Source organism: Salvelinus sp. IW2-2015, linkage group LG2, assembly GCF_002910315.2.
Source record: "Salvelinus sp. IW2-2015 linkage group LG2, ASM291031v2, whole genome shotgun sequence".
Classification (NCBI taxonomy): domain Eukaryota; kingdom Metazoa; phylum Chordata; class Actinopteri; order Salmoniformes; family Salmonidae; genus Salvelinus; species Salvelinus sp. IW2-2015.
Genome location: NC_036839.1, coordinates 21,403,588 through 21,417,298, shown reverse-complemented (window position 1 = coordinate 21,417,298; position 13,711 = coordinate 21,403,588). Strand labels below are relative to the sequence as shown.

General features: G+C 44.9%; 1 protein-coding gene across 1 annotated transcript in view; it reads left to right on the top strand.

The window, feature by feature from the left end:
* Positions 1–13,711, top strand: part of plekhm3 (pleckstrin homology domain containing, family M, member 3) — a 48,734-nt gene that overhangs the window by 10,392 nt on the left and 24,631 nt on the right. The window contains exons 3-4 of the mRNA XM_024005847.2: positions 7,234–7,477; positions 7,688–8,475. Coding sequence (XP_023861615.1) covers positions 7,234–7,477; positions 7,688–8,475 — 1,032 coding nt within the window. The remainder of the gene's footprint in view (positions 1–7,233; positions 7,478–7,687; positions 8,476–13,711) is intronic.

The following is a 13,711-nucleotide window of genomic DNA, read 5'->3' as shown; positions in this document are numbered from 1 at the left end:
TGAAGAAATAGTCTCGTTTTCAACCCATAAAACATTTGTGTAATACGTTTTTGCTTGGGTCTGTCCGGATTGATTGAGTTATATTTCTAAATAAATACCGGAAGAAAGTGGAAAATGTACTTGAGCGCGTGCGGAAAAATACGCAGCGTCCACCTCTTTCTTTAATCTAACTTTTAATGGATGATGCGATGGAAGCTATCAAATCATTCTGAACTGATTTGACATCCTAGAAAAGACAGAACGTTCCATGTGTTCAGCAAGTAAAGCATCGTAACGTGCAATTACCACTGCAAGTTCATTGTAGTTGCACTTGTTAGCGGAACTTTCCCTCTCGTCGTGTCCTTTTAAAAGCCAATTCTTGAAAACCCAGTGGTGTTGATAAACCGCTTGAGAACATTCCTGTTCCTTCTTACTTTATCGTTGTGTTGCGCAGTTTGAATACGCAGACCTTTGTCATGATCGATGCAGCTTTTCCCCAGAAGCTTGAATCTGATGTGGCCATTTATATGCACCTTGCTTTTGTTTTGCCGTTTAGCTGAACGATTAATGTTCTTCAGGTCTTTGTACCCTCTTTCGCCCAAGGCACAGACTTTCCAAAAAGCAGGCAAGGCCAGCAATATCCATAGCAAACACCCAAACGGCGTTCCATAGTTGGCGGCAAAAACGGCACACTGGAGCTGGTAGATAGCTAGCTAGCTACGGCTACTTGCTACTGAAGTTAGTACAATTTATTTAAATTTGCCTTGTAAACTGGACACAAAAATAAAGTTCTAAAACCAAGAAAACAATGTATAATCTCACCCCCATCTCCTGTAATTTGAAGAAACTAATTTGAATGGAATAATAACCAAAAAGTTCAACTATCACTTTTCATCTATCCAATAATGTCACCAAGCTTCTCTTCATCTTCTTTGATGAGGTTTAACAGCGGTTGGCATCCACCAAGCTTCTCAATACATAGAACCCACCATAATGCTTTGCGGCACAACCCCAATACAAAACACCAGGTTCGTTCTCTGGTCCTAATCCTATGATTGGATGGACAACATGTCAGTTCATACTGCAAAGGTTTTAATTGGTTTGAGGTTGTCCTCCAGAAGTGGTCATAATTACCATGTATGTCTATGGAAGGGGGTAAGGCCTTTGAGCCTCTTAGGTTTTGTATTGAAGTCAATGTATCCAGAGGAAGACAGAAGCTAGCTGTTCTCCGGCTACACCATGGTGCTACCCCAGAGAGTGCAGTTGAAGTTACTATAGACCATTAAAAACAGTGTGTTTTAATCAATTATTTGGTGACATATATATTTTGTATAGTTGTATCTAAAAAGGAAAACTTTTTTAGTGTTTCACAATTTTTATTTTTATGAAATTTCACTGAGGAGGATGGTCCTCCCCTTCCTCCTCTGAGGAGCCTCCACTGACTGGCACGCTGGAGAAGTGTGCTCTTCATGGATGAATCCCAGGTTTCAACTGTACAGGGCAGATGGCAGACAGTGTGGATGGCTTCGTGTGGGCGAGCGGTTTGCTGATGTCAACGTTGTGAACATAGTGCCCCATGGTGGTGGTGGTGGGGTTATGGTATGGGCAAGCATAAGCTACGGACAATGGGAAAAAATAGCATTTTATCAACGGCAATTTGAATGCACAGAGATACCGTGACAAGATCCTGAGGCCCATTGTCTTGCCATTCATCCGCCACCATCACCTCATGTTTAAGCATGATAATGCACAGTCCCATGTTGCAAGGATCTGCACACAATTCCTGGAAGCTGAAAATATCCCAGTTCTTCCATGGCCTGCATACTCACCAGACATGTCACCCATTGAGCATGTTTGGGATGCTCTGGATTGACGTGTACAACAGCGTGTTTCAGTTCCCACCAATAACCAGCAACTTTGCACAGCCATTGAAGAGAAGTGGGACAACATTCCACAGGCCACAATCAACAGCCTGATCAGCTCTATGTGAAGGAGATGTGTCGAGCTGCATGAGGCAAATGATGGTTACACAAGATACTGACTGGTTTTCTGTTCCATGCCCCTACTTTTTTTTAAAGGTATCTATGATGTGACCAACAGATGCATATCTGTATTGTTAAGTCCATAGATTAGGGCCTACTGAATTTATTTCAATTGACTGATTTCCTTATATGATCTGTAACTCAGTAAAATCTTCAAAATGTATGCATGTTGCGTTTTATATTTTTGTTCGTTTTAACTAGGAACCAGCGAATTAAATAGAACACTAATAATATATATGTATGTTTGGGATGTTTTCCTTACTGGAAACACATTATTCCTTTCTGTTCTCTTTGAGTCTGTCTGTCCTGGTTATGGTGTCCAGGATTCACCAGGGGGTCCATTGGTAAAACATCTCGTCTCTAAAGGCCAAAGTTATAAAATGGCACTTGTTCTGTTGTGATTGGCTGTCCTTGGTCTGTCTGGGTGTGGCAGTCAGTCATTACAGTAAGAGTGACTGCTCTAGCAATTCTGTCTGGACTTTGGCAGCCTAACCGGTACTCCCTATTCCTGGTACAACCCTCCCCCCCCAAATTACACCCTAGCCCATGTACAGTGTTTATTGTCACGTCCCCATGTAAGCCTTAAGGCAGCTGCTTTAGTGTGATTACAGCTCTGGATGGACTGATATCCTATTTCAGCGTTTTATCTGCAGGACTGAGGCAAGCGTTAGCTACGTGTTGGTGGTTTTACAGAATGTCAGTTTTGATTTCAGGCTGTTGGGGCCCAAGGCTGCGTGGCGTAACGTTAGCTTGTTCATGTCTCACAGTGTTACCGGAGCATGATGTCACGGCACACAAGCGGTGGTGTAGTAATTGAACAGTGTGTGTGTGTGTCTCACCTCTTAATTCTGCTCCACACTCCACCGAGCGTGGCGACTGTCGAGCGGAGGCTGAATCTCAATCAGGCTCCTGGCTGCATTTACATATTTATTGGTCCCTAAGGAGTATTTTAGCATGCAAGTGCAAGACTCAAAGTGACACCTTGTCTGTCAGTGTTTTTGTGCAGTAAGATGGATGGGACACCCAACCACCACCTTCGTTTACCTCAGTAGTCAAGAAAGAAAGAAGGAAGGAAAGGGACCATTGCCCATTTGAACCACATTTAGCCTCGTTTCTAGAAGTATTTTCCCATCTTATTAGGCTAGCCGAGTTCATCTAGTGAATCTATTATACTATCACTAAGGGACAAGGTACAGCTAAACCACACAGTTTTGAGTTGAGTATAATATGAACTGATGGCTCAGACACCAACAATGAGTTCATAACAAGATGTCCTCTCCTCACCTGCCTCTGGGCCAGACCATTCACATCACGTTAATGTTAAGTCCCTGTGACGTTTCAGCAATGCTATCGCATCAGGTGGCACTAACGGCCATGCAGGGCCAGGCCAGGACAGCCAGTTCAATCCAGTGGAAGTGTAGGGCCGTGTAGGGCTAGGATGCTGCTGGTTGACCAGGCCCAGCAAAGCAAAGCGCCGACTGAGACTCTACTAATTGAGTCATGTCCGTGCGCCTCGCCTCCTTTGTAGCGTGAAATGAACAGTGACCTACACCGCACCCACGTGCTCACAGGAMCCTTTGAAGCCCAGGGGGACAGGCGAGCCCCCTAGCACCCCCAACCTTTGCCTGAGGGGCTCCCGAAGGACAAAGCACAGCGGCCAACTGGCCCGGCCGTCTGGTCGTCTGTCCCGGGCTTCTGGCATCTGCTCTCTCCGTCTGACAAACGTAGACATATTAGCCTACAGACCCACAGCCGCCTTTTGCCACCCTCGATTGACAGAGGAGAACAGGGAGTAGGTTGGGTCAGAGCCTATTGGGTTTTAAAGGGGAGTGAAACAGCAGGTAGGCTACATAACAGTATAGTACAAGATACATTGAACTGAACTCTGAACTTATTTTTTGGTCAGTTGATTATCAGTTATTATCATTGATTGGTCAAGGATTACACCCACCTGTTAACCCTGGTATAACATCATTTCTGATAAGGATAAAAACAAGTATACGTCAAGGCTGCGAGTTGTGCTCCAATGACAACTAGTGTATGCTGGAGCACTACAGATAAGGAAAGTGGCTCCTATATGTCTCAGACATTTCTATTTACGTGCAATGCTATTTGGCTTCAGCAATGCTCCTGGGCCACTGGTAGGTGGAGACACGTCTGCCCTTCTACACCCTACGTGCAGCCACAGCACAAGTCAAAATCCACCATGACCACTGAACAGGAAGCTGAGAGATGAGATGCAAAAAGGAGGAATGGAAAGGAAAAGAGATAAAGAAAGGAGTGTGTAAAAGAAACGGATGGAGGGAGGAAGGGCAGAGAGAGGGTGTGCCCCAGATAAGTGAGTTTCTCCTGGTTCTCTGTGTTTGCACAGCGTTCTGGGTAACAATGCTGTTTCTTCCTGCTGACCTCACAGGAAGGACTTTCAAAGCTAACTCTGCTAGTTGCTATCACAAACCAAAATATAATCTCTCACGTTCAGACCTGAGCATCTGTGTTTGGCTCCGATAAATAACGTGTCAAAAGTGCTATCAGACTTGTGGCCCTCAAATGGTGGGAGTTGCATGGTAGCCTAATTCATTTAGTGAAAACGCTGGCTAAGCAAGCTGACCCAGAATAGGCTAGGCAGTTAGAAGTTTGCCCCTGCACTTAGTAATGTGTCGCATTTGAGTTGTTTAATAAGTTGAGAATTTTAGGCTGCGGTTTGAAGATGTGTCCTTAATGACGGGAGAATGAATGTCCTACGCGGTATATTAGCCAAGAGCACACTGCTGAGTGCTGACTGTTGAATGGAGACCAGTGTTATTGATCCAATGAGCAGATAATAAGATGAAATTGCTGCAGAGACATTCTATGAGTGGTAATAGCATGTGTGGCTGGCAGCATAGCCCATTGGAAGGGCCTGCACCCATTTACAATCAGATAGTCACTGTTCTTTTGTCTGCCCTCTGAATCTTTCTAAGGCAGTTAGCTTCTACATGTAACCTCTTCCAGTAGGCTATACATTGTTCAATATAACAAGTAAGGCCTAATAAATGTAGTTCTAGCCTATGTGTTTAGCAGTGGGGTAAAAATACACTGCTCAAAAAAATAAAGGGAACACTAAAATAACACATCCTAGATCTGAATGAATGAAATATTCTTATTAAATACTTTTTTCTTTACATAGTTGAATGTGCTGACAACAAAATCACACAKAAATMATCAATGGAAATCAAATGTATCAACCCATGGAGGTCTGGATTTGTAGTCACACTCAAAATTAAAGTGGAAAACCACACTACAGGCTGATCCAACTTTGATGTAATGTTGTGAGGCTCAGTAGTCTGTGTGGCCTCCACGTGCCTGTATGACCTCCCTACAACGCCTGGGCATGCTCCTGATGAGGTAGCGGATGGTCTCCTGAGGGTTCTCCTCCCAGACCTGGACTAAAGCATCCGCCAACTCCTGGACAGTCTGTGGTGCAACGTGGCGTTGGTGGATGGAGTGAGACATGATGTCCCAGATGTGCTCAATTGGATTCAGGTCTGGGGAACGGGCGGGCCAGTCCATAGCATGCATGCTTCCCTTGCAGCTGCTGACACACTCCAGCCACATGAGGTCTAGCATTGTCCTTGCATTATGAGGAACCCAGGGCCAACCGCACCAGCATATGGTCTCACAAGGGGTCTGAGGATCCATCTCGGTACCTAATGGCAGTCAGGCTACCTCTGGCGAGCACATGGAGGGCTGTGCGGCCCCCAAAGAAATGCCACCCCACACCATGACTGACCCACCGCCACACGGTCATGCTGGAGGATGTTTATGGCAGCAGAACGTTCTCCACGGCGGTTCCAGACTCTGTCACGTGCGCAGTGTGAACCTGCTTCTTCATCTGTGAAGAGCACAGGGCGCCAGTGGCGAATTTGCCAATCTTTGGTGTTCTCTGGCAAATGCCAAAACGCCTGCACGGGTGTTGGGCTGTAAGCACAACCCCCACCTGTGGACGTCGGGCCTTCATACCACCCTCATGGAGTCTGTTTTCTGACCGTTTGAGCAGACACATGCACATTTGTGGCTGCTGGAGGTCATTTTGCAGGGCTCTGGCAGTGCTCCTCCTTGCACAAAGGCGGAGGGTAGCGGTCCTGCTGCTGGGTTGTTGCCCTCCTACGGCCTCCTCCACGTCTCCTGATGTACTGGCCTGTCTCCTTGTAGCGCCTCATGCTCTGGACACTACGCTGACAGACACAGCAAACCTTCTTGCCACAGCTCGCATTGATGTGCCATCCTGGATGAGCTGCACTACCTGAGCCACTTGTGTGGGTTGTAGACTCCGTCTCATGCTACCACTAGAGTGAAAGCACCGTCACCATTCAAAAGTGACCAACATCATCCCAGGAAGCATAGGAACTGAGAAGTGGTCTGTGGTCACCACCTGCAGAACCACTCCTTTATTGGGGGTGTCTTGCTTATGCCTATAATTTCCACCTCGTGTTGTCATTCCATTGCACACAGCAGTGAATTTATTGTCAATCAGTGTTGCTTCCTAAGTGGACAGTTTGATTTCACAGAAGTGTGATTGACTTGGAGTTACATTGTGTTGTTTAAGTGTTCCCTTTATTTTTTTTAGCAGTGTACTTTCAAGTACTCCTTAAGTGTTTTTTTGGGCTATCTGTACTTTACAATTTATATTTTTGACAACTTTTACTTTACTTCATTACATTCTTAAAGAAAATAATGTACTTTTTAATCCATACATTTTCCTTGACACCCAAAAGTAGTCGTTACATTTTGAATGCCTAGCAGGACAGGAAAAATGTAAAATTGACACACTTATCAAGAGAACATCCCTGGTCATCCCTACTGCCTCTGATCTGGCGGACTCACTATAAACACAAATTGTTCGTTTGTAAAGATGTCTAAGTTTTGAAGTGTGCCCCTGGCTATCTGTAAAATGGTGCCACCTGGTTTGCTTAATATAAGGAATTTGAAATGATTTATACTTTTACTTTTGATACTTAAGTATATTTAAAACCAAATACTTTTAGACTTTTACTCAAGTAGTATTTTCCTGGGTGATTTTCACTTTTACTTTAGTCATTTTCTATTAAGGTATCTTTGCTTTTACTGAAGTATGACAATTGGGTACTTTTTCCACCACTGGTGTTTTGCTGTATATCAAATTGTGTTTTCTGCAGATGATCCTGTTGCTGAATTTATGTTGTGTTTGTTCCAGCCCATAAGGACAGCAGCAGCGGCAGTGTGGTGAAGCAGGGTTCCCTGGAGCATCGTGAGGGTCAGAAGGGTCGTTGGAGCATCTGCCACCTAGAGCTGACCCCCTGTGAGCTGCGTCTCTACAGCCTGGACAGCAGTGGTAACCGCCAGCTCTGCACCGCCTACTCCCTGTCCCACTGCCAGGGGGTTAGCCAGCCCCAGCCACCACAGGACGGACGAGTCCTCCAGGCCCTCTTCTTCAACAGGTAAATTAACGGTGCTCAACTCTTAGGAGACCTCTTGCCAGGTCTCCTTCCTAAAATAGGTCTTCTAACCTCAACGGAACTTCCTGGATAAATAAAATAAATCAAAGATTGTTTGAGTCAACGGTCAATCACATAAACATGAGTTGCAATTGAAGCTATTTCTCTCATAACATGTTTTAATAGACCACTCACTGACCTCATCTTCAACAGCTCCACCCGCCTGCAGTTACGTGCCGCCTGCCAGTGGGAGGCGCTAGACTGGAGGAGGCAGATCTGGGAGAGAGTATTGGCTGCCCGGCCCGCCCACAAACAGGCAGAGGCGCCTCCAGTCTTATCTCCGTCGTCATCCATCTCCTCTGGAGGTCTCGACACCAGACCAGACCCCATTGGTCCTGCTGAGGCTGCCCTGACCCCTCATACCTCGCATCTCCCCCCAGCCCGGCCCACGGCCCTGCCCCTGTTCACCAAGCACTGTGCTGATGTCCTCAAGGTGGGTCTGCTCCACCAGCAGACTGACCTCAACAACTGGAGGGCCTTCACCTTCGTGCTGAGTCGTTCCACGCTGCAGGCCTTCCCAACCGAGGGCCGGGGGCCCGTGTCCGAACCTGTCCTCCACTACCCGCTGGCCTCCTGCCTGGTCGTGCAGAGGGACGAGGTCGAGGGGGCCAGCGCCGCCCGTTTCCAGGCAGTCTTCCCCAGAGAGGTGCTCCGTCTGCGGGCTGAGAGCCAACTCAAGGCCCAGGACTGGATGGAGGCCCTGCTGACGGCCGTGGCGGCCCAGAGGCCCCAGGGGGAGGAGGGTCAGGGCTCCATCCAGGCCCAGCCAGGTGCAGTGTCSATGGGGACGGGGGTGCTGCTGAGGACCAAGCCCTCCAGGGAGAGGAAGCAGAGGGATGCCCAGAGGGCCAAGAGACAGTCAGTCACCACCAGCTTCCTCAGTATCCTCACCTGCCTGGCTGTGGAGAAGGGCCTGACCACCCAGAGCTTCAGGTGTGCAGGTAGAGACCTCCTCCTGTTACCACACAGACACACACACACAGTCAGTCTGAGCAAGACACTTACCCCTAATTGCTCCAGGTTTGCCGTTGATAATGGCTGACCCTGGCCGTGACCCCACACTCCCAGGGTCTCTCAGGGGGAGTTGGGATCGCTAAAAGCACATTTCCCTAACAAAGGTTAAATTTAAAAAATCTAATTCACACATGCATGTTAATGCACACGTGTAAAATATAAACCCCCGTAAAAAAAAATTCTACACAGACACTAAAGTGACACATTCTTCACTAAAGTTCCAAAAATATAATCTGTTACATCACTGGTTCATCTACATATCTCTACTCTTTATGGAAATATTTTTTACAACATAATCCATCAAAACCGTGGCTTTATATTGACTCAAGGAGTAACCACTGTCATTACTCAAAATCTATTGATATTACTACAGAAAGAGACAGCATACTTCAGTAGTGCTCTGCAAACAGATGCATTACACAATCTCAGTCTGCTAATGAGTGTGTTCAAGAGGCCTACTTGTTAACTGGATGCATACTCCCGTGAGGGTAGCTAGCTAATGACTGTCAGATGGTGCAATATAGGCTTTGTATCTCTCAATCCTATCTACAGTGCCTTCAGAAAGTATTCACACCCCTTTACTTTTTCCAAATTGTGTTATATTATAGTCTGAATTTAAAATMGATTAAATTGAGGTATTTAGTCACTGGCCTACACACAATACCCCTTAAGGTCGAAGTGGAATTATGATTTTCCAAAAAATTTTACAAATTATTTTTAAAAAGTTTAAATGTCTTGAGTCAATAAGTATTCAACCCCCTTTGTTATGGCAATCCTAAATAAGTTCAGGAGTAAAAATGTGCTTAATAAGTTCCATGGACTCCATCTGTGTGCAATAATGGCGTTTAACATAGTTTTTTTATGACTAACTCATCTCTGTACCCCACACATACAATTGTCTATAAGGTCCCTCAGTCGAGCAGTGAATTTCAAACACAGATTCAACCACAAAGGCCAGGGAGGTTTTCCAATGCCTCGCAAAGAAGGGCACCTATTGGTAGATGAGTAAAAATAAAAACAGTCATTGAATATCCCTTTGAGCATGGTGAAGTTATTAATTACACTTTGCATGATGTATCAATACACCCAGTCACTGCCGCTTTCCCTCCAACAAAACAAACACAAACAGACAGACAAACAGCATCCCTCCAATGGAACACTTGGTAGATCAACAGATTTTTTGGGGTCTGTAATTTTATGAGTTCCTATTTTATGAGCCCCTATTTTGTTTCTCTTTATTTTTCACTGCACGACGACATGGCATTACCCAGAGTCCTGTGCGGTGGCGTTACCTTTGTTGGCAAAGCAGCTTTGTTGTGGAGGGCTTCATAAGGGCAGCTGGGAGACGGCTGGGGATCAAGGTGTCTGGGGCTCTCACCCACAGCCACCAGTCCTTTGAGCTTAGACCAGTCACCTGTTACACCACTGGGGGTCACAGACCCCCCCTCCCCAAAAACTACCTTTCACACACACACACACACACACACACACACACACACACACACACACACACACACACACACACACTGGCTGGCTGCAGCAGTTTTTGTATTTACTAGGCTTATGACCTGACCTGTATGTTTGTAGGAGTTATAGAGAGGTAGCTACAGTTCATAGTTCCCCTTAGAGATGTCGCCACCATTACATCTGTTTCGTTCCCTAAGCCTCTGGACCATAACTGATATCTCACTACCAGATAGCCCTCTCTTCTGTCTGACAGCTCAGTAAATGGAGCCATGGCGGCTCTGTGTTTGGTCTTCCTGGGTGTGAAATCTGTGCTCACTAAAAGGGGATGAATGAGGTGGTTTCCTCCTTCTCTTCTGTAACCAGCGCTCTATTAATGCATGCCGTCTGAAAGGGCCACTGAACAAGGGGAGCGGGCACCTGACGATAATTGGCCGGCATAAAGCAGAGGGAAAAAATCATTTTTTATAATCAAAGACAGGCGCCCGGGAGGCTGGGATGCTATCGTCAATGCGGAAGCTAATTGTTTGATACAGGGGCTCTTTTTGCTCGGGCTGCAGACCTGTTTGAATGAGACACAAGCAGAGAATAACAGCTGGATACAGCTTGTCCCATGCTCTGTTCACAAAACCCTTTAATTATGCGCTCTCTTTCTCTCCCTATTTCTCCTTTCTCTCTTTCTCGTTCATTCAGACTCGCACAGTCTCTCATGCTGTCACTGTGTTCACTGAACTCTACTCTTTCTCTCTGGCTCATTCTCTCCCTCTGTCCCCCCTCTATCTCCCTCTCTCTCTCTCTCTCTCTCTCTCATGCTCTCGCTCGCTTTTTCCTCTCTCTAGCTCTTCCCGCCCTCCCCAATCCCCTTGCCTGGCTCCTTGGTAGAGTGCCAGTTTCCTTTTGACTGCTTGTTCTTGTCAGTCACTTAGCTTTGGATGGAGAGTCAGGAGCCAGCCTGTTGTATTACAGTTTAATGGCTTTTCCCTAAACAAATATCCCTGGCCTCCACGGCTCTGTTAGGGGGATTAGGGGATGCGCGATGAGGAGGGGTGAGGACAACAGGCAAATAGAGGGAAAGTGAGAGAGTGGGAGAAAGAGAGGAGAGTGGGAGAGAGGGGAAGTTACCATTGTTGGGTCTGACAGAGAGCACAATGGCCAGGGAGTGTAGGAGGGGGGCGTGGGGGTTCAGGGGTCCCCATTACTGTAGCCTTCGCCCCTCTGTCTATTTGGGGGCTGTGATTGAGCACCCTGTGCCTCTTCTGTCCCCCACCTCCCCACCGGCCGACACCCTCTGGCACCAATTTGTTAGCCCCCATAAAGTATAGATGATGGATGGTGGATTGGCCCCGCCTCCTCCTGTGCCTGTGTGTGTGATTCTGGGGGGAAGGTTGAGGGAGCATGTGCACCCTCTTTTCAACTGGGCTCTGGTGTCTACTAATTACCCATCAGACCTCAGCAACTTAATGGTCTAGGAATTTGTAAAGAGGCCAGAGCACAATAGGCAAAAAAATGCAACAAAACAACCAAAAACAATCCTTGAGTTGAATCTTCTTGCCTTCATTCCCCCTGTCTTGCCCTGCTCTTCCCTGTGCTAGCCAAATCATCAAATGTATTTATGAAGCCCCTTTTACTTCAGCAGATGTCACAAAGTGCTATATAGAAACCCAGCCTAAAACCCCAAACAGCAAGCAATGCAGATGTAGAAGCACGGTGGCGAGGAAAAACTCCCTAGAAAGGTAGGAACCGAGGAAGAAACCTAGAGAGGAGCCAGTCTCTGAGGGGTGGCCAGTCTTCTGGCTGTGCTGGGTGGAGAATCTAAGAGTACATGTCATTAAGGACAGATTGGGGAGGAGAATCTGACTCAAATCTCATGTGCTTTACCATTTCTTTTTCGGCTGTTCTTTTGACCCGAAAGTGAAGTCAAAATATCCTTGTTAGAACAGCGGCCTGCAATGAGGAGTTTTGGCATTGCGTCTCAAAGCTTCAGATGAAGGGTCTTAATTTGATCACCCTGTTATTGCAGAAAACTTGTAGTGTATTCTAGGCAAAAAAAAATGCTTCTAAAGTTTGTAAGTTCCACATTAAAATATCAGACTTGATTTACCTTAACTAAAAATATATCAACCCCTATAAAAATATCCGTTCATTATAATCCACACAATAATTTACATTTTCACATTATATGTTCCTGCTGTGAGAAAGGGTCAAATTAAGATCTTACATCTGTATTCACATGAACCAGAAACAAAATTCCCAAAACAATTCTGGGCCTGGCTGAACACAATTTTTTTTAAATCAGTTATTGATGAATATTGAACTGTGACCTAAATGCATCTATAAGATTGTCACTGGTCAGATGGATACTACTATGTGAATGCACTATATTCAGGTTTGGGTATTTAAAAAAAAAAATGTTATGTAATCCGTTACTAGTTACTTGTCCAAAATTGTAATCAGTAACGTAACTTTTAAATTACCCAAACTCAGTAACGTAATCTGATTACATACTTTTAGAAGACAAAAATGTATGTTACCAATTGAACGACATCTATTGCAGGATAAATCAATGTTAAAGTTTACATAGCTGGTCATATATAGATGTTKAATTTTACTTTATGGGTTGGTTATGTAGTCTTCTTCTAACCCATCGCTTTCTACTACATATAATAATACAATTAAATTATATCTTTACATTAAAAACCAAAGTCTATCAGAATTCCAGTCATTCCAATAAATGTTATACCCCTTGATCTTCCAGAATAGGACTTGGAAGTATAGATTAGCTAAATTGTTTTACCTGAGCATAACCCCAAAACTAAGGACTTATTATCCAGCCCTACTCTGTTTATGATTTTGTTGTCATGGAGGACTGATTGGGCTCATTGATTCGAGTTGAAAAATAAATGCTGCCCTTATGGAATGGCATGCTTTGAGCGCACCTGAAAAGTGCTATTTACATGTGAAAAATGAATGCCATATGCTGCATTTGCTATAGGCCTKTTGTTTACCTTTTTGTTGGTGACACTGATATCTTGCTAATATGCAGCTGTTTAAAGGGCAAATCCACAGACGAAACAATAACAAAATGTACACCCCGCCTCTGTTTTGGTAAAAACCTGAGAGATGGGACTGGAGAAATGTAATGACTCTCAGAATAATAGACAGAGCAATGGATGCAAGGACTGACCATCCTTGATAACATGGTTAAAACAATAATTTCGATATGAGGCTATACAGTTTTTGTTTACATCTACAATGTTTACAAACATTGGAGAAAAACAAGCGTATATTTTGGGTTCCTTGTGGTGTATGACAGTTGAACTAAGCTCATGAGGCATTTATAAGTTATATTCTTCAAGAAGCAATGGATATATACAGTACCAGTCAAAAGTTTGGACACATCTACTCATTCCAGAGTTTTTCTTTATTTTTTTATATTTTCTATATTGTAGAATAATAGCGAAGACATCAAAACTATGAAATAACACATATGGAATCATGTAGTAACAGAAAAAGTGTTAAACAAATACAATATATTATAATTCTTCAAAGTAGCCACCCTTTGCCTTGATGACAGCTTTGCACACTCTTTGCATTCTCTCAACCAGCTTCAGGAGGTAGTCACCTGGAATGCATTTCAATTAACAGGGGTGCCTTGTTAATTTGTGGAATTTCTTTCCTTCTTAATGTGTTTGAGCCAAT